The 21,768-nt window shown below is 37.5% G+C and overlaps 1 protein-coding gene across 3 annotated transcripts in view; it reads right to left on the bottom strand.

The window, feature by feature from the left end:
• Nucleotides 1–21,768, bottom strand: part of MAN2A1 (mannosidase alpha class 2A member 1) — a 127,754-nt gene that overhangs the window by 10,999 nt on the left and 94,987 nt on the right. For 2 of the 3 annotated variants that reach the window (XM_030004495.2, XM_030004497.2), the window contains exons 16-19: nucleotides 21,065–21,179; nucleotides 16,667–16,800; nucleotides 15,462–15,603; nucleotides 11,521–11,654 (exon numbers count right to left, since the gene is read on the bottom strand). In XM_030004495.2, the coding sequence (XP_029860355.1) occupies nucleotides 11,521–11,654; nucleotides 15,462–15,603; nucleotides 16,667–16,800; nucleotides 21,065–21,179 (525 nt within the window). Of the gene's footprint in view, nucleotides 1–81; nucleotides 6,357–11,520; nucleotides 11,655–15,461; nucleotides 15,604–16,666; nucleotides 16,801–21,064; nucleotides 21,180–21,768 lie in introns of all 3 variants that reach the window. The other variant, XR_005931556.1, reaches the window with a different exon arrangement.

Below are 21,768 nucleotides of genomic sequence, written 5' to 3' on the forward strand. Positions count from 1 at the left end.
AGGAGAAACAACTTTTTTTTTTTTTTTTTTAATGTTTTATCTACATGCAAATTCTCACTGTATGACATCCCAAATACTTACTTGGAGAAGGGCCACAGTTTCTTATGGGAAGAGTGACTGAAAAATCATTCTACTAAGTGCAACTTAATGCCTGGAAGTACAGTGCTTGCTGAAAACAAACAGAACTCATTTAGATGTCCTCATAATTTCAGAAACAGATGTTCCTCTGAAAATCCCACCAAGGTCATTTGAGAGGAAGAGACATGAGACCTTTCTGAAGGCTTCTGTTCCATGTACAGAAAAATACTGTTTACATAAACACAAGCATGATATCCATGAGTCAAAACCTTGCCCAAATCCCAGAGATCAGCAGTACAGGAAAAAATGGGAGGCAAGTTTGTATATTGGCTGACATGAAAGTAAAAAATAGCCCATGGTAAAAATATCAGATGAATCCTCAGCCTTGTCTAGGAAAAGGTAGCACTGGGCAGGTCAATCTTCTAGGACAGAATCCTTCAAAGCTTTCTCTAAGGCTAACAGAAGTAATGAGAATAAAAACCAGTGTTTTTAATATAAAGATGCAGTAACATATATCGCAGTTGAGAAACCAGGAAAGATGGAAGGAAAGACACTGGAAACTTTGAAGAAGAATGTGGGAGGGAAAGAATCATTTACTATTAATGCGCAGTGGGACAAAATCCCTATGTAACCTGTAGCAGAACCATAAAGAGCGGCTCCTCAATTCCTAGATTCTGGAAATAACTGAGGATTGCAGAGAAACACAGTCTTGAAGGATTCTGGCAAATGCTAGAGCCAGAGCTGATTCAATTCAGCTCAGTTCTGCTCCAACTCAGCTCAGTTCTGCTCCCACTGTGTTTGGATGTTTTATCATGGGCATAAGCATTGTACTTAAGCATTATCCACTTTGAAAATTTGAAAAGCTGCACTAAGTCTTAGGTGGAGATTTTATCTTGAATCGTGTATTCCCACATCTGGAACCACAGTCAGTTTTGGATGACTGCACCAACAGAAGTACAGTCATTCAGTCAATCTATGTAATAGCAATGGGAATGGAGAATACAGCAGGTGTAAAAGCTGCCAGGAGACCAAGGGAAAAAGAGTTTTTCAAACACTGTGAAGACAATGCTATCACAGAAGATCCAGAAGGGACACTTCAAATCCCACTCCACCCTAGGTACCTCACAGTCATGAAAGGATTGGAGTATATCCTTCCCCTCCCAATCTAGTGATCCAAAATTTAAACAGGACTCTGGGGAAAGAGAGATGGGAAGGGTTTGCATGTACAGACAACACATTTGGAACAATACTCTATACACACATTCACTGTGTGGGCGGCTTTCAGCAGTACTCTGCTGATGCTAAGTCAGAAGACATAGTCCCACAGTCTCCATCTAATTAAGGTACTGCTCTCTCAAAAGTGGCATTATTTCCTCAACTTCAATGACAGTGTTTAGCACTCAAAGTGTGAATGAAGCTCCACTGGCAGCCTTACAAACATTACGCACTGGCAAGATTCTGATGAATGCCACTGATATAGCTGAGTGCTGGCTTAATGAGCTCTAATCAAAGCAAATACTGCTTTTTTTAACTACCTTACAGCACATTCATATACAGTTATCCAATTAGAAACTGTGTTGAAATACAACTCCTTGAATCACTGTGCAATAGATGTAAACAAATCCTCACATAGGATCTTTCCTTGTCATCAAAAGTAAGGTGAATAATTCTAAACTTTTAGTTTTGAGAAAAAAACAAACAAACAAACCACACTCCAGTATAACCTTAGGTTACAATTTGCAACAAGTTCTAAGAATGGCCTCATCTGTCAAAAGTGCCCTTATATCAGAAATGAGCTATTTTATCAATAAACGGCGGATGGAACAGATTAAGAAAAGACTCAAAGGGTTTTCTGGTAAGAGTTTAAACTGAGGAACTGAGGTCCTTAATTAGAGAGGAAAAACACTAATTAGACTCTTCAGAAATCACTTAGTTATTGAATGGAAAAAGAAATGGAAAATACTGTAAAGAAGAAAGTAAAGCTGAAGCTGTTGATAATTGGACTTCAGTTGAGCTAAGAGAGAAACAAATAACTTTCAACACAGACAAGTAGTCTAAAATTTCCCATACGAAAGTGAGGAAAGGAAACTGAGGCAGGCAGAATATCAAATCACAAATCTTTACTATTTACTCCTTCTCTAGACTGTTCTCTGCTGTGAAGAACCCTAGTCAGGAAAGAAATTTAATTATAACTCCAAAACCCCACCAGCATCCAAACTATCTGATCAAACATCCTGAAATGTGGATGCTGACTTTGGATGTCAGTGCATTCAAATAGAAGCTGGAAACAGATAGAATTCTGGGCCTGCTAAATCAAGGGATGCAGATTAAAATAGTCTGATACCAAACCACCTGGACTATTCCTGGAAGAAAAAAGTCTCTCACTCACGCTTATGTTGTGTGAGGAAACAATTTTTATCAACTTTCTCTGCCACGCGTTCAGAAAACCAACTGGCAGCACTCTTCAAAGAAGAATGTTTCTGGACTGGAAAATCTAATCCGTGGAGTAAAAAGACTCTTCAGAGCATCTCTAGTCCGAAACATAGGGAGACAATATTATTAAATATCTCTCCATCATAATCTGGCAACTGACAGCAACTGACATGGTCAGCCAAAGAACCTAAAGGTTCCCAAAGACAAACATGGAAAGAAAAATTTGTTCCTTTCTGTACAATCCAAAGATTGACAATCCATCTGCATGTTTCATGAGAAGCTGCTTCTACATGAGAAACTGGTTGGGTAATACTGTGATAGCCTGCTTACAGGTGAGAAACAAATGGCAGACAACAATCGTTGACTATGTGAATATGCAGTTTTACAACACATGACAAAAATAAGTGACCGGTATGGACAGATGCCTTAGCTTTAAACTACATACATTCTTCCCCAAATGCAAACATCTTGAATCCTTTACTATGTAGAGTACTCCCCACTTGAGGAAGGAGGTGTCTATAAACCGGAAGAGAGTGAGAAAATTACACAACACTCTTGCACACACATTGCCCTAAAGCTCCCAACTTGGAAGAGTAATTCAGATTTTATCTGGGCCTTGTACTAGTCAAATTCATGAAACTGACATCAAACAGTAAATGGTTTCAACTTAGTTGCAGGCTTTACACACAAGACTGCCTGGCTGTTAACCTCACCAAGTGAAAATCAGATCCACTTGCTTTAAATTCATCCAAAGTTGCACATTGCAATACAAAAAGAATAATCAGTCTGACAAGTTCTGAAAGTCCTCTAGATATGGATGTATCATTCTCTTTCTTCTAAGATCAATGTCTGGAGCTAGATTTTTGTGTGCCTGTAAAAACTCCTAGTGCTTTTGAGAAGGAGAGAAGGATAGTCAGTAACAGGGCTTACACCCATAATGCAACAAATAGCCATTAGTCACTGATGAAATTTGGTTAAATTGTTCTGAGGTGAATAATTCCTTTCCAGTGTCCAAGAGTGCAATGCTGATGCAACCATGTGTCAAAGAAAACACTGACCATCACTTCAAGCAGCTTTCAGACTGGCTGGTGGTTGTAGAGAGAATTTTGTATGGAAATCAAACAGGGTGATAGGAAGATTTTCTCTAAGCAGTGGGATTCAGAACACCTAAGACCTCAAAGCTGCCCAAGAATCTTCAGCAGAACAATCTTCAGGTAATCTCTGTAAAAAAGCAGGTCCTCTACAATGAATTAGACTTTTAGGGAGGCCTGGATAAATTGCAACCAAAAGTAACAGCCACAAATGTGAGTACTGAACAGGCAGCTATCCTGAAATCTCACCAAGACTATAAACAAGAATACAGATGGCAGATTATTTTCTGCTATACTAGACCATCAGTCCTTCCTGAAATCCTGGGGAGCAAAAATCCTGAAAAATATAAGGATTAGATCTGTCAGAATTGTTCACATATACACATTTGTCAACACTGAAATATTCATCAGTTATGTCACAGTTTTGCACATCAAAGCATAAATTCTTTTGGCAATATGTTTTAAGTCCTTTATTGAGAATCATGATCTGGAATGCTTAGGGTTTTTTGATAGCTGCTGAAGTGACCAGCAAAGGAGGACTCAACTGAGCAGACAAAAACTGGTATTACCTCTTTACCTCAGGGAATGGAAAATTTTCTATCAATTCACTTGGAGGCTGTTACACTGGAAACGCATTTCTGCCACACTAGGTGAAAGGGTTACCCGGAGGCTGATTATAGAATAAATGAAAATTCTGAGGCACTGTAAAATATCCATGAGGCTGTGAGTTGGTTCAGAGTGACTCTAAAGTCACCACAGAGTTTCTGTACTGCCTGTGAATTCTTAGCTGGCACTGAGACTGCAGGTGAGGAAACCTGGGACTGCTTCAGGGAACCAAATCCAGGGAAATTTGGACCCACTGTTCTTCCCAGTCTGCTAGAGCTAAATTTGGTAGTCTCTAAGACCAAGGGGTCTCCTCTCATCCCATGTTGATAGATGGGAGCCTGCTGTGGTTCTGCTCCTCCAAGACCAGGCAGGAGAAAGGCAGAGCATGTATTCCCAATAGGCGTGCACACACACACAGCCAGCCATACAAGTGAGTAGAGAGCAGCACCTTTACCAGCACCCACATAAACACAGAGCTCTTGGGTAACATGAGCAGAACCCTGACTGTGCCCTCCAGCTGATCAGGTCTGAAGTTCATCAGACAAAGACCCTCACTTTCTTGATTCACAAGTACACTCAACAATCACTGATCCCTCAAAAATCAGGGTGGACTTTATGTCTGTCTGACATCCAGGCCTGGACCTCAGGCCTCTCAACCATTCACCAGCTCAGACTTCACATCCTTCCAGATGCGGGCCCCTACCTGTCAGCTTGAAGTTTGTTAGCAGTTTATATGCACACACATTAAAAATAGGTCTTGCCAGCAAATGGCAGCCAGTTGCACTGGTGCCTTCATCCCATGGCCTCTCTCTCTCCAATAGCTGACACCCAGAACTCTTATTCTACTTGCTTCCTAGTCTTTCCTGAAGTTGGCTAACGGCTCACACAGATTCAAAAAAGGTTGTGCACTCACACAGAAACCAGATTTAATAAGAATACAGGATAGGCTGTGGTGATCAAGCACTGGACTTGATCAGACCCTTTTACACCCTTTTTGCCCCTCTTTTTCCCACTTGTTCCTCCTTGATCCTTCTCTTTCACCTCCTATGTCCCTTCCACTGAACAACCCATAACAAGCCTCTTAATTTTTTTTCTTTTTTTTTTTCCCCCAAAACAAATCTAAAATTCTCTCCCTCCTCCAAATCCTGTAAGTCCTGGACCCCTGTAGGCAATAATGCCCTTAGTCTGCATGAACTGATTTCTGCTGAGTTGTCTTGTTGGGTTTCACACCAGGAACAATCTAATCTTCTTCCCTTCATGGTCTCATGAGCAGCCAGTTCAGCAGTTCCACTCCTTCCTGGTCAGGTTCCTTCACTTCCTTCACCTATCACTGTTCCCTCGATGACTGTCAGGTCCTGGCGTTTAATTTAGTTAGTCTTTATTCAGATGCCATAATAGCAGTCAAGTTCTATAAACAGATAATTTGAAGAACAGCTGCTCGCTTGTCTACAGAAGAGCGCAGATAGCAAAGAAAGTAACTAGTCACCATAACCATAAGCTCACCACCATAATTACTGAGGCTGACAAATATGCAGCCATCAGTATAGTTGGATAAAACTACAAAAGCAGATAGACAGCATGACATGCTTGTCTCAACAATAAAAGTATTTTATACTTTAGTTATAGCTGCCTCTCCCACTGATTTTATTTCTTCTCTTCTAATTCTTCTTACAGTTTTTATATTGTTCTATAATGGTGCAGGAGGAAGGAGGAGGGACTTAATGCCTAAACAAATAACCCATACTGGAGTCATGGAAAGGACACAGTGCTAGATTTTGTTTCCTGTTGACTGGGAAGAGCATATCCTGTTCCCGACGATGGCAGAACACAGTGATCAGAAATTTTCTGGAGTTCTGCTTTGATGAGGAAGTAGGTAACCAAACTGATGCTAAAGACAGAAACTATGCAATGATATCTCCTGATTTTTGTCCTCCAGAGAAGCTATCTGCATTGGAATTATGCTGCTCATGTGAAGTTCTTGCTGCTGATGGAAACTGCTTGTTCCACGTGCAAGGAGATTGCCCCTCCAGAGTTATTTCACTTGAGAATACAAGAAGCAGCAGCAGCGGAACTTGCAGCCTTTCTCCCTCCTTTAAGAAGGATTCTGCCGTACCACCAGAGCTTGCAGCAGGAATGAGTAAGGCCTTCCTAGAAATGATGATACAGAAATGTTTAAATTTAAGACCTCAAACTGCACCAGCTCAGATAAGCTCAGAAAAGACCTTAAAGAGGTCTACCCTCCCGCTTTGGTGAATCATATGGGCTAAAAGTGGAGAGACCAGGTTTGAATACAATGCATACTACTGAAGTAAAATACTTCCTTTCTAAACAGAGCTGGCAGACAGTTATGCACAAATGAAGATGAATAAAAACAACCAAAGGAAAGTAATTCACTGTAGAGATGTACATACATACACAAAAAAACCCACAAAAGAGACATAGGTATAAGTCTAGAAATCAGAGGAAGACAGTCCTCTGTGCTACCTACTTCACCATGAGCCAGCTACAATGAGTGGCTGCTGCCCTGTTGTAAGGTGAGAACATTCACTCCCTACAGCTTTGGACACTATCACATGAATGGAGCTTAGAGAGAAATCCATCTTTATTTAGAACCTTTCTGCAACACATCTTTGTCACAGTGTCAAGAAATAACATTTGAAAGAAATTAAGCTGTAAGGTGCCCTGGCATAAAAGCAAGGACAGTGCTGGCCTGAAAGCAGATGGTATTTGTAGATAAATAAGAGATGGAAACACTGTTCTTGAGCAGCAGACACAAACTTCCAGTGTAAGAAATATAGTATCATCTATATAGTAGTTAGCAGTAATGATAATTTAAATGTAGTGTTTTAAGGAAAGCTGTAAAGAACTAACACATACCTGAATCTTTCTTCCAATTAAATAAGAAATAAGTGGACCTCCCTTACGAAATATATGTGGCAAGGCTTTAAAGAAGATGCATTGTGTCCTGTGTGAAAGGAAGAGAGGGAAATGTCTTGTCTTTTCTTCTGTGGCCACCATAAAACCACAAAACTTAAAGTTCAAGATTTTGTAGATAGTTGATGATTTCACTATGGTAGTCATAATTAAAAATGATATTAGAATATCTGAGGTTGTCACACATGGGCTTCAAAATGCTTCTAAATGGTAGTAGTTAAGCCAATGTTGAGTTTCTGCTTTTTTGAAATATCAAGTTAATTACGCTTGTTAAGGTGGGGTTACCCATAGCATAGCAATGCACAGTATACTGTATAGCTACTACATGAAACCTATGTATGCATTATAAATATGCACCCCAAGTAATTGGCAAGTGCAACTCAATAATCAGACAGAAATGGCTATATCACCAAGCATATATTTTCAGAGAAAGTGGATACTGACAGATATTTAATATTAAAAAAAGAGTAGTTGTATATGGTGGAAGAAAAGGTGTTTGATTATGACTGCCACATAACTGCCTGTATCATTGTTTCTCTAAACAACCGCCCCCAAACCGCAGCAGCTATTTGAGCCATTGAATCCTGGCCCTCTGTGTGAGACTAGGCTATAAATCCAGTTACATAAATTGAGCAAGTCAAGGCAAGGTATGAAATAGGAATCTGAAGAAGAAAGTATGTGCCTGGCATGGCATCTTTTCTCCACCTACGTCATTGATGAAATAAAGATATTACCACTACCTATAAATCCTATTTCATCCATATTCTTATTCTAACATAGCACAGTAAAGCCCAGAAAGTAAAAAGGTATCAATGCTTATTTTTAACAAAACTTATAATAAATGTAACATAAAGAGTCTATATTTTCAAAAATAAATAAACATTTACTCTTTTGACAAGCAAGTATGGACAACTGTACTCAGTTTCATTCTCAGCTAAATAATAATCCCTTCAATTGAAAAATGAAATGCATTCACTTCTTGCTTAACAATCTGAGGAAAAAGAAGAATCAATATTAGGAGAGAAGTCAAAGGCAGAGCCAAAAAATCCTTGCAAGGACAAAATGAACATGTAAGCAAAGTTAGTTACAGCTAGTAGGAGGAGAAAAAGGTGTATATAGAAATTGTATCAAAACACAGTAACAATAACAACAGAGGTCTGAAGGACACAGTTATCAGTAAATCAGGTGAGTATAATGTAAAGTGAAATGAGATTTGCCCAGCTTTAGTACATACATAGCTTACTGAATGAGCAATACCATCATTCTGAATACACCTTCTGTAGTATTCAGTTTGGGGGTGGGGGGAAACTTAAGCAAAACAAATCAACCTGAAGTCTTTTGCACAGCGACAGTATCAGCATGAGTATTTACTACTGGCTAGATGAGCTAGAATTCCATAGCCAAAAACCAGGTAACATTAGGATTAGGGACTTAGTAGAATACAGGCTACCTGAGTATGCTTGCGACTATTAAGAATTCTACCTACCCACTGGACAGGTCAATGTTATGCTTCAGGACATTCATGTGGTTTGATTCTGCCATTAAAATATACTGTCCAGGGTGGGGTTGGGGGAGGAAAAAAATATTTTGGAGATGTAAATTAAAAGAAACTTTCGGTTGATATTGTCATAACCAAAAACCTCCACAGTAATTACACCGAAGTGATGCACATTTATTTTAATTAATTTTAAAGAATTGCACATCCTACACTTCACACACTCTCCTTTTATAGGGAAGTTTCCCAAAGAGCAGAAAAAAATCCTGTTTTTCAGGACTGTTTTTGAGAAAAGACAGAATGAAATGTTTCTGAATATACTATGGAAAACCTTGTACCAGCAAAGATGCCAAGTGATCAAAACTCTCTCCTCCTATAGCTTCCACGGTTCCTCAAGTCAGTAACAAAATAGGGCTTGACAACAAAATAAGGGTCAGTGTGTGAGTCACACTGCAGCCAATTACATATATAAATTGCATATAAATTCTTCATAATTTTTCCGACAGGGCTGTTTTCAAACTCTTATAACAACTACCTTCTGAGTAACAATGCACTAAAAAAATATGTTTGCACATTTAACAAAACATAAAGGGGACTACTACCCTTCCTTACTTTAACACATCTGAAACAGTTATATGAATCAGAAAACGTGACTTATGGCCAGATAAATTTTGAAAAACAAAATGCTAGAACACCCTTAATATAGCAAAGGGGAATTCCAGATATAACACCAGAAAGATAGTATTTCCTTAAAACATCTTGCTTGGCTCCTGGGGGTTGCGCACACCGTATCAGTTGGGCCAACAGCACCTCTTTGACTGTGCCAACTCCCCCATAGCTTTGATCCCCCTTCTTTTCAAGTCCCTGCAAGACTGTGTAAGAACCAACTGCCTCTAAAGGAAGCTATTTAAAACCATTGTAAGCTCAGCAGGAAGGGTGGGGGAAGGAAGGTAGATGCTGCAACAAAAGTACCCAAAACACATCAAAGATTTTTGATTGTAGCAGGTAACTGGTCCTTCTCCTTTGAAAGATTCTCAGCAACTTGCACAGAATCTTTCAAAACTGAAGGAAAGGAAGAGGATTTTAATAAGAAAAGGGAAATACACTGTTATTCTACTGAGCTGAATGCTGACTGGTATCCCAAACAGACTGGTAAATGCAGGTAAAGACACATCTAAATGTTTCACTAACCAGATAATCCCAGAGTTGTTTAGGCTGCCTTTGCTCTGATTGAGGTAACCTCAAACTGCTTTCCAAAGGAGTGTTTTGGTTTGAAGCAGCAGTGCTGTTCTGAGATTAAACTTATGATCAACCCCACTCAGCCAGGCACTGTGCTAGTTTGCAGAGGAGTCTCAATGTGCATGGACTAGTTTTCTTTTAGAATGAAGTAACCAAGAAGCTCCCCTGGATGTAGGCACCAAACATGCTCTAACCCTTCACATCTCCATTATGGTCTGAATGGATGACTAATCCTTTAGACAGTTTTTTAAGTCTGTTCTGACACAAAATAGACCTGCTTTGCACAGGGACTGGACTAGAAGACTTCCAGAGATACCTTTCTGTGATTTATTTTATGGTTCTATGGAAAATACCAAAACTGCACACAGTGTCAATGCACGCACCATGGAACTAACTGATTTGATCTGCTCCTACTGTTTCAAATTATTTGCTAATGTAAACATAGATTTCCATGTCCAATAATTCTTACTTACCAGCTTCACATTCTAATTTAATACAACACAAATTACCCTGGGTAGTAAAGAAGTTTTCTGTGGCAGTATAGATCTCTGCAGGTTTCTTCTTGTGAAGGTAGATTAACCTGTCCAAGGCTCATTGTTGTCAAAGCTAGACCTCTGCAGAACTCAAGTTAGCTTCTTTCAAGTTAGCTCAGATACTTGCACACTGCACTGATAAATGCAGTTAATATGCTGCCTGTGTTATACAGGATGAGGAATTAGAAAATCAGAATGACATGTACAACCTGAAAAAAAACCACTGTCAATCATTAAGTGGTGGAAATTAGCTTTAAGCTTGATATTATCATCCTCTCACAGTGGTTAATGATATCCATTATTAACCAGAATTAATTCCAATTTATCTGCATATTCATTAGCAGCTCAGTATACAACCTCTCATCTTTAGCTATGTGATGATTTTAAAATACATTCAGTGCTGTCATCATGATTCTACTGCCTCAGTATGGAGACGTACTTCTTATTTTGTCCTTCTCAAAGATGACAGGAAAAAAACAAGACAGAAAATGCAAAGATCTTAAAGAAAATTGAAGAGTTATTCAAAAGACTAATACAGAAAAAGGTAAACTGAAATGATCTATACAAGTGAAAAAAACCACCCTTACAACAATATTGTCTCAACTTTCCCAGAATCATAATGAAGTGAGAAAGTTCGTACGTCTGGCATCTAAATATTTCCACTTAAATCTTATTTCCTAAGAAAATTAAATTTATAAAATGTTTTCTCCTTCCACCCATTCATGGGAAATAATTTGTCTCCCTTTGCCGAGATTTAGTTAACTTTGTTAAGAAGCAAGTCTCACTGATCAGCATTTTTTTAAAAGCTTCCTCAGTAAAAAAAAAGAAAAAAAAATAGGAAGAAAAAGAAGAGACTTCTACAACAGTACCCCAGTCATGTGTTGAAATGTGAGTGAGAAAGCAGACACTGCAGGTATTTGTGTGAGGAATAGTGGAAAATGAAGTCTTTATGATGAGACTATGCAAGCATGCTGACAAAACTTTCTTGGAATCTATGCTTCCTTAGTTCTACTGCTCATGGAATAATTTCTTTACTGAGTTCACTGCTGCTGCAACAGAAATAAATATTTATATCTTAATTAGCCAGAAAAATCCAGACAGTGAATCCTACCACATCTGTTCCATGTCTTCTTTCCAGCAGAAGCCGGAAGATATTAGCTGTAATCTTGTTATCTTGGACACCTTGTCCAAGGCCACGGTTGTCATCCTGCATAAGACGACGATCCATGATCACTTCCAACTGACCTGAAAGAGCAATACAAGGATTATATTGAATATCTAAAGCTTCTATTTTACGTAAGAAAAATAGCCTGAAATATAACTTATAAGGAATCATAATTCTTCTCTTACGTATGGAAGAATAGTAGCAGATCAACATTGTTAAGACTGATTGTGAAAACCATTAATACATTCGGGTTTTGGCTGTTTATAACCTTCCAAAAAATTTTCACAAGCCTTTCAGCACAAGGTCCTGCAAACTTTTAACATAAGAGCCTAAACAGAAGTTTAGCATGAAAAGTTATTATTGTTAACTATTACTTGTAACAAGGATACTTGGCACATCAAGCATCAAAGAGGAAAATCATCCCAAGTAGCTGCAGCTGTATGGAGACCTTCTGTAGAGGAACTGTCTTCATCTTACACTCCATAGAAAAGTGCACCTCCCAAATACTTTTTGTTGTTGTTTTTGTTTCACAGTTGGAGGCAGAAGGAAAAACAGGTAGGCAATATGAATATATAAATACACAATCACTCCTTCTTGTAAGGGTATTTTCACTTGTGGGAGTAGAAAGAACTTTGTATCGGATGAGCACTGAGTATGAAGTTCTGAGTTTATACTGAACTGTAGCATTGTCATTCAGAATAGCTCTTCAAGCATGATGTTAAATCATAAATAGACTTATGAAAGAAGAAGTTCATATCTTTCAAGTTTTTATCTCCAGAGGGAAATCAGTTCAAGGCATGTAATTAAGACTGTTACGGTTTTTGCACACTGAATCTTCAAACAAGTGTACTTGTTTCCTGAATAAAACTGGAATACTGAAGTACTTGTTTCCTAAATAAGAAATGCACAATTTAAGCTACTAGAAAAGGCTGCTTAATAAGGCAGTCTCTTTTATACTTCTTCATTGTTCTACAAATACTTATCCAATTTTCTTAAATACTTGTTCTTCCCTTCCCTCAATTCAAAACAGATTCTGTGTATCCAGGACAGAAGTCAGCTGGCAATGAGTAAGAAACAACCTACCATTTTGAACTAAGGTATAAGGCTAGGATTGTGCCTTACATTGATGGTCTTTGTGGATCACTGTACGAACATGGGCTGACAGGTATGGTAAGTCTCCGAAAAAAGCTAGAACCATAGTAAGAAGGACAAACCTATGATAAACTTTTGTCAAAGTTTTCAAACAAAACTTAGAGGATCTAGACCCAAAACTACCTAACCACATTTCCAACATTCTTTAAGAAACTAGGATAATGAAGGCTGGCAAAATAAAGCTTCATGATTCTCTAGGTGATTGTGAACAGCAAATACAAACAAAATGATCCGTGTTGCTAAAGTCAGAGATAAAAACCATTTCAAAAGCAGGTCAAAGATTAAAAAAGATTGTTTTAGGGAAATTTCTGGCTTAAAAGTGGTATAAGCGTATTTCATGAGGCTTCAGGACATAAGTGATCCCTATTACCCCATTAATTATCCATCAGACTGTAGGAAAGTCCACCTCTAAATGACAGTGGTGCATCCCATCTATCTAGAGGTCTTCCCTGGGGCATGGAGGATAATCCACTAAGTAGAAGATTAGAGCAGAACTGGATGGAATTTACAAGGTGGAGGATGTTCAGCATCTAACATTAAAAAATGATTATGCATTCAATCCCACAAATGGGAAGAGAGATGGAAAGTAGGAATAAAGTTGTGGCATAAGTACTTTACAGTTTTTGATCAAGTCTCTTAGAAGCTGATGATGAAGACTGATGACAATAGAGTGAGAAATCCTACTCCATACTACTGACGTCATCTGACAGCATGAGAGTTAACTAACTGCTCCATAGTAAGGAACTTGTCTCTAATCCAAGAATGAGAAGTGAGAAATAATCAGCTGTTCGTATAAGTCTCAGATTGTGGTTATGCCTTGAGACACACAGTCTCAGATACACAGCTACTGAAGAGGCTTGCCTAAACTGCAATGTTTTTGGATTTTCTTCCAGGATCCCTTTGAGATCCTGAAGGACTTTCAAAAGAAGTGTTATGAAGCATATGACTTTCAGCAGCCACAGAAACTTCAGCTTCATTTTTTTCTCTTTTGAGGAGTCCAGCATGGCCTCAGGACAAAGGTAGTAAACATAGTCATTTCATGAAATATTACCTAATGATGACAAGTCAGATAAATACATTTCCCTCCTTTTTTTAGTGGGTGCAGAATAATTATTTGATATTGCTAACTAGCTCTTAACCTTGAGTGACATCATAGAGTTTGCCAAAGAGTGACATAGCTAAGAAATTAATGCCATGATCAGGTATGGGATACATCTTTTGATCTTTTATTTACCTGGAGTAGAGGAAATGCCTCTAATGTCTTCTGACTGGGTTGAAACAAATGCTTACACAAAGCCAGTTTCTCCCTGATACTCAACTGCAGTATGTCAAACAGTGCTAGCCTTAACTTCCCTAACTTGAAGACAGAGAGTGGGGTTCTCTGTGGACTTAGAAGTTGCATTGTTCTGTAATGCAGAGACTGGGATTCATAAAGAACAAATACAGACACTACTACAAGGTAATGAAGGCTCTGCATACTAATTTCATCTCCAATACCTACATAACGAGTGCCAACAAACATTTGGTGGTGTCAAGTTCATTCACAAGATCAGGTCAAAGGGAATTTGGTTTCTAGCAATGGAAGGCATTAAAAAATGTGGTTTGGGTCTTGTATCAGGTGGTCTTGGAACAAAAGGCTGGTATTTTCCTCTATGCCTTTATTAAACCATCAGTCTATATGCCAGTGTTAACTCTTTGCCCTAAAATTAATTAGGTTTGCTAATACTGCCATCACTCTAGTATAGTATTCACCTTTTGTCAGAATAGACATCAATATGGCATTTTTCTGAAAAGAAACCAGGAAGTAGGTTTTGGCATAGCTTCTGATGGGCTTTTTTTCTTCTAAGTATTCTTTCCATTGTTTTTCAAAATTGTGTAAATTTAAACTCACAATATATTACAGCAAGGAATTATACATCTTAAATTATGAATTATAAAGCTTATTTTGCCCCCCTACTTGCTAGCTTTATTTGAATGCCTCCTCATTCTGGTAGCAGTATAGACCGAACAACTGAACTCTGCTTCCATCCCTCCAGGCCATTCATCACAGCCTTCTCTGCTGTGAGGGACAAGACTACGTCCCTTTTGGAATTCTTAATATGAATTGATTTTTCTTGTCAACATATTCATCAGTTCTTTCAAAGTACTCCATTAAATTCATGAGGTACGATTTTGCTTCAGAAGAAGTATGTTTACTGTCACCCAGCACCATTTTTATCCTTTATTTCACTAATTCTAGTCTTCAAGAAAGCTGTTATTGTTTTACTTGACAGGGATGTTAGGCTATACCGCATATACCTTAAGACTAGTGCTTTCTGCCCTGAAGCAAACAAACAAAACCCCCATGATCAGCATCACATTACCCATCTTAAGCCTTCTGCTACCAGAGCAGAACAAAAGAGAACACACCACTTAGTTTTGTTTTTTCAACCTTGACTTCCATCAGAGTTCTTGGGTGAAAAATACCTGGTTCTGACAATTTATTGCTCATTTTGTCTTTTTTGTAATCTCTTCCCTCTGTCTCTAGTTTGAGACAGATCCTCCATTGAAGATGACAGGATCTCATGTGGGAACAACTTCTACCTCCTCCATTATGGATATATTCTAAAACTTGTCAGAGTTGGAGAAATGTATTTCCTTTCTTCAAACACTGGTAGGTATGGTAATCTCTGAATGAACTATTTCAGACAGTCATGAAGGATAGGTCTTTGTAATATCTATCACCTTATACTTACCATTTTTCAAGCTTGCAACACCTAGAGACTGAGCTGAATGAAGTGTCAAACGAACGCCAACATCTTGGATATAAGCCATTGTAGTCATAGGATAGATATTTGCTTGAAGAGGCAATTTGCTCATCGTCAGTCTGGGCTGAATCTGCAGTATGAACACGAACTTCAATAAAATACATTCTTTCTATGCATTTAAATTTCAAAGACCTTTTCAGACATTTATCCCATGTGCTTTAGAAGCACAACCGGCACCAAAGCATTCACTCGACTGTATTATTTAGCTTTTTGGAGATGTGTGGCTAAAACTACCACTTTGGAAATGATAACTTCAATGTACTTTTAGATCAAAGAACATTTAAAAAAAAACCTGAAAGATTCATCAAGGGAACCTACAAAAAAAGGAATAATCACAGTTATAGAATGAGAGAAAAATTTTTCTCCTCTAGAGAGCAAGCAGTGAATAGATTCAAGGTAGCAGAAAAGAAATTGTTAGTTTATAATGGGAACTTATTAAAGTGTTATTGGAATTCTTGAATGGTACATGACAAATGAGTAGTAGTATTAAAATTATTTTCATGTTTAAATATTCACTTTACTGTCTCCAGCAAAATGCAGTACTACAGACTAGCTGGAAAAACAGTAGAGTCTTAGTCAGCAGGTATGTTTTTCAATGTATTTGCAAAACTATTTTTAGCAAAGAAGGAAGGTAAGGAAAAGAAAATTTTCTTTCATGTCTGCTGCAGAGTCCAAGCTAAGAAAATAGCCACACTTTATTTCATCAGATGCATTACCAACAGAAGTTATCACACTCCAAAAATACATCACTGATTTCCACCACAGCAGCAAGCAGATGTTCTCTAGGTCTGAGTTGCTGGACCTTCTGCACATCTAGCAGAAGTGAAAGAAGGCACACAGATATACAGGCAGCTACATGGTGGCTTATCATAACTTGCTGTATTACAATTCTTATGTTAAAAAGAATATAAAAGAACATTTAACAAACTCCTTGAAAGAAAACAGTTGCTACTTCTTCTGGTCTAAAACAAATCTTATAATGGATACATTTTTAAAGCTTTTCTCCTTTTAATTGATTAGCGGAGTTTAACATGAAAGTTTGATTAATATGACTCAAACTCTTTACAACCAGAAGTATTAATACAGTCAAAAACTGAGTCCCCAGGCTTTTATAATTAATAGACAATAATTACCTGATATCCATTAAGATCAGTATAGAATCTATTCTGACTGTTTATGTCAGATGAAATTCTCATCGCAAGCTCACGATTGTATTCTCCTCTAATATCCACAATGTTGGAAACTTCAAGAGATGGGCCTTCCAAACCTACATGAAAAAGATGCATCTAAAATCTCTCAATTTTTAAAAGCGATTGCCACATACATAAGAATGGCTGTGCTCCCAGAACACAGTGATCTGGTTTTCCCTTGCTAGTTTTCCTTTTTTGTTACATCTAACCAGATATTTGAAGCCAGTTCAATTATGTACCATATGATACAGTAGTACTTGTAATTCAGTCCTCATTGAGCAGGCAGTCTGAAACCTGCACTGAAGTAGAACAGAAGCAATTAATGATAAGAACCAACATAGGTTCTGGTAAATCAGTAGGAAACAGTGCACAACTGTTAAGTGCTGCCTTTAGCAGCAGCTAATACGCTGGAGCAAGACCTAGCCATTCACTTCTCCCCTTGACTCTTAAGCAGCTGTCACCATTCACAGACAAGAATGAAGTTACCAGCTTCCTGACAGCAACTGTTCCACTACGCAGAAAACCAGTCAGCTGTTTTAACCAAAATTGGGAGAATCTTTCCTAAGGCCAGTGATTTAAGAAACCACACACCGATATGACCGCAACCAGGACACAAGTCTTTGTTGATGGGGGAAAGATGCCTATTTATTAAAAGAAGGATTAAGTATCTGAAAACGCAGACAGATGTTCAGTGAGATTTTTTTCTACAGTGCCTCTCACTGAGAATTAAATACCTTTAATAATAACCTGACCTTTTCAAACAGTTCAAGACACAGCTTGGACTGGAATCATACCGTCATTCAGCATGACCACTTCTACCCTTTCTGTAGTCTAATGGGACTAACAATTGTGAAAAGAATTCTGCCAAGCAGAACAGAGATATGAAATACCTCTTTGTAGTGAGACAAAGGTACATTGTGCTTGTCTGATAGATTGTAAACAGAAGACAGCAGAAAGTGAGGGACTGATTAACCAGCTTAGTCCTTCAAATCTTGAAGACAGTATTTAAAAATCTTAGATACTAAATACTTTTTTTTCCCAACAGTTCACTGTATGTCAAGTCACAAAACCCAGAGGCATACTCCTCAGTTTGGGCTCCTGAACTGCAGAATCTTTTGCAGAAGGACAAAATATCTTCAAATAAAATTCCTAGATTCCTAAGCGCATGGCCAGAGGTTAGCACAATCTCTTTTTCCTTCTGCACATACAGCTTTCAAATTTTTTTAGCAGTTCTGTTTGAGAGCATGTTGGAATAGTTTCCTTAAGAAGGTCTTGTCTTTGTCAAATTCTAAAACAAACACTCTGAACCTTTATACAATGGAATGCTGAAAGTCTCCACCTGCTTCAATTTTTATGCTATTATTTCGTAAGTAAAATGTAGCCAGGGTTGTGGTTTTGTAACGTGAATGAAGCGGATGTCAAGCTCTGTATTTGTTTCCTCATCTTTTTTAGAATCTGAATGCCACCTGCAGCAGTACCAGCAACTGTTAAAATGTTAACATTTACCAATGGCTATTATACTACAGTGCTAACTGATAAACATTCTGTTCAGGTAATTAATTCTATTTTCCCAGACCTAGACTGGAAAAAGTGGATCTATAAACTCCACTTTTGATGCTCTTAGTCATAGATTTTCCAACTATTTTAAAGGAGGACTCTAAAGCACAAGTACATTGAACAAGGATGCAATATTTTAGTTTACAATTTTAAGATGACCAGGCCATGAATTACTCTCAGCTCTTTTCTACTGTGTAATTTAATACAAAAATACAATTATGAAGATAATGAAACATAAGAAGCTTCTGATAAAAAGATTAACAAAACCCAGATGCCAATGGAAGCAGAAAAAGTTAAAAATCACTCATTGGTCAATTACTGAACAGAGTTGTCAGGCCAGGGTATTTTCTGCTCAAAATAAACAGAATTCTAAAGCCAAAAGTGGAAAAAGCAGTGTTTTACCAAAATTGCTGAAGAAGCTGTAGGACTCGGAAGTACTGTCCACGAGTTGGATTAGCCACACAATCAGGCTTTCCACCCCCTGGCAAGCAGGTAGGTTACAAGAGGAGTATCAGGTCTTTATTTAAGAAGAAAATGTATATATACACATACTCATATTTATTTCTCTCTACATGCTTTGTTACTGTACATATCTAGTAAGACTTCAAGATACCTTCTTTTAATTGAAGTAAAGCTATATAAATAACTTCCCTTACAAAGCCCAGCAAACAGACCTCAGCAAAACAATGATGCAAAGTCATAAATTTTCAAACTTTGACAAAGGCCATTTCATATGAAGAAATTAAAACAAAAACACACCATAAAAGTAAACAGAGAAAATATATAAAATAATTGCATCATTTTTCCTTGTAAAAGCTGGGAACGTGGTACAGGACTTCACCATGGTGACTGGATAGGTAACGGTGTAAGTATTGAAATAGTGTGCTGAATTAAAAATGGTCAAAAAAAAGCAAAAGACAAAAAAACTAGATAGCGCACTCAAAATGAAAGATAAACTTAAGTGTTGGGAATTGGCAAACAAGTGATTTTCAGTGTCAACTCATTTTCTGTGAATGGTGTAATGGAAGTATAATACTTCTGGCAGGCACTTACTAACAAATTAAAGAAAAGGCAGTATTACAAAGAAATCAATTTTAAAAAACTAAACAACCTCACCCTAACCAAAATAGAGACTTTTCAGGCTTTTTTCAAGCTTTTTCCCTCCCCTTCACTACAATAAACATTCTCCTTATGTAAGTTCCCTCCTTGCTAAGAAGTTTACTGAAACCCACACAGCAAAGTAACTTTTGTTTCACATTTTTGGCAACCTAGTACATCTTGACCTCAAGGTACCTTTTTTTCATCTAAGTCCATTTTACATATTGGTCACATAAAACCAAAAAATATAATCTTGAATAAAAACATGTTTCCTCAGGGTCTTCAACAGCAACTTACTATACAACATCGTGGTTTGCATTCATAAGGAATGTGATCTAGAGTTTGATCTAGAATTACTGTATGAGATGAGCTGGCAACTGAACTCTGACCAGTACATGACATATAGGTAAACTCTAGCAACTTCAAAGTATACACTTATGTCATAAAAAATGAGGCATCTGAATCAATTTTAGTTCTAAAAAGAAATATATTACAACTGAAAAAAAAAAAAACCAAAACCAAACAGATCAGTTCTGTGCGACTGTAAAGTAGGTATTGCTGGCAGTACTATTTTTGATACCTAAAAGGAATAAGAAAAGAAGCAAGGGAGACTTTTGAAGTACTTATAGCTCCATTATTTGCTTTTGAAAGTGTTTAGAAAAATAATTAAATATGATAAATAAGATTTTTAAAAACACACAGACAATTTTGACACCTACAGTAAAAGTAATGCTAATACAAAACATGTTTAAGTTCCTTCAAGTGTTGAAAATATCAGCCAATGCTTCTGTATTTCAGAAAAATTCCAGTAGAGTAAATCCAAATAGGTGAACAACTGAAAATGTATGTTTGCTACTTTAATTACAAAAACATACACTTGAAAATAAGTTTATACAATTGCACCATGATTTCCTCCCTCTTTTACATTTTTCACTGGCCAATTTAATCATCAAGTTTGGAAGTGTGCAGAGTTTCAAAGTTACTGTTTTCCTAGAATTTTCTTGCAAGTCAGTAGAGAAACAAAAAATGAAAGCCTTACTGAAGGAAAAGCAAGCAAAACTGATATGAAGTTATGTCCTAAGAGTCAATAAGCCAGTGTTCAGTGCTGGTGCCTCAACAAACATAGCTGATTCTGTCACAAGCTCTTCCAAGCAGAGGAAGGACATAAAGAGAAGGCTCAAAGGTAACCAAAGCATGCCTACAGTTGTGGAGTAAACCAGGCTTCACTATTAATGCCACTAACAAAGAACTTTACATTCTTTGTGACTTCAGAGAACATATTGTTGTACCTCCATCAGTAAGTTTGAAGCTATGAAAGAAACTATGTTTTTACATCATCTCCAAGATATTTCTAATTTTTTTTTTCTCATTTTCATAATTTATAGCTACCTACAGAATTCAGATGACCCAGTAAAGTTCAGGACACCCTTGCAGGTAATTTATACTATAAAATTTCCTAATACTGAGAGGTATATCCAACAAATCTATTGAGTTTAAGCATGCCAGCTTAATGACTAGCATGATGCTCAGAAAAGGATCATGGTGCACTGGATCTAGGAAAGACTTCAGTCTGATGAATTCTGCACTAGTTCAGAAGTGCATTTAAAAATTAAAAAGACAGGTAGGATCCCAGGCTGTAGTGATGAAAAATAACTGCTGAGAGAGACAGAATTTCACAACTCTTACCCTGGACTTTATACAGTCGCATGGTATGTGTCACATGGTGGAAAAAACATACAACTTCTGAGAAAATCCTTCCATGAGCAACTCGTATGGTAGGTGGATCTGTAAAAATATAAGGCTACAAAAAGAAAATAGAAAGTCAGAATAATTGTTTTGAAAGTTTTGCATAAAAGTAGTCAATAAATCAAAGTATTAAATAAATATTAAATAGTCCTATAATTTTTTCAAACTGTTCTACATCTAAGTCTAGTCTAAAAACTGGGAATTAAAAAATTACACCTAATCTGAAATTCAGCAACTTCTCTTCAAAGCCTCATTTTTCTGTTAGCTAAAATTAGGATAACCCTCATTACATATCTCACAGGTATTTTATGAAAATGAATGGATACAAGGCCTACAGACAAACACAGTAATTATTAATATTGCAAACATCTGGATTGAGCTTTTTTGCTGCAAAATTATGCTTGCTAACCAGTAATCAAATACTGTAGTTTCATAATCTGTGGCAGACTGTTTAACTGCCTGTTTTGTTTGCTCAGAGTTTACTACATCATTGGTACACACTGCATGAGGAAAGCTGCCTCTACACTGTCTTGTGGGTCAGTTTGCATATCCTTTTGAAAGAGGAAGCTTTTTCTTCATCAAAAGCAGCTACAGTTGCCAGGGGAGCCCCCTGGAATGCAGGGTAGTGCTGGGGATCATTATGA

This window comes from Aquila chrysaetos, chromosome Z (assembly GCF_900496995.4).
Source record: "Aquila chrysaetos chrysaetos chromosome Z, bAquChr1.4, whole genome shotgun sequence".
Lineage (NCBI taxonomy): Eukaryota > Metazoa > Chordata > Aves > Accipitriformes > Accipitridae > Aquila > Aquila chrysaetos.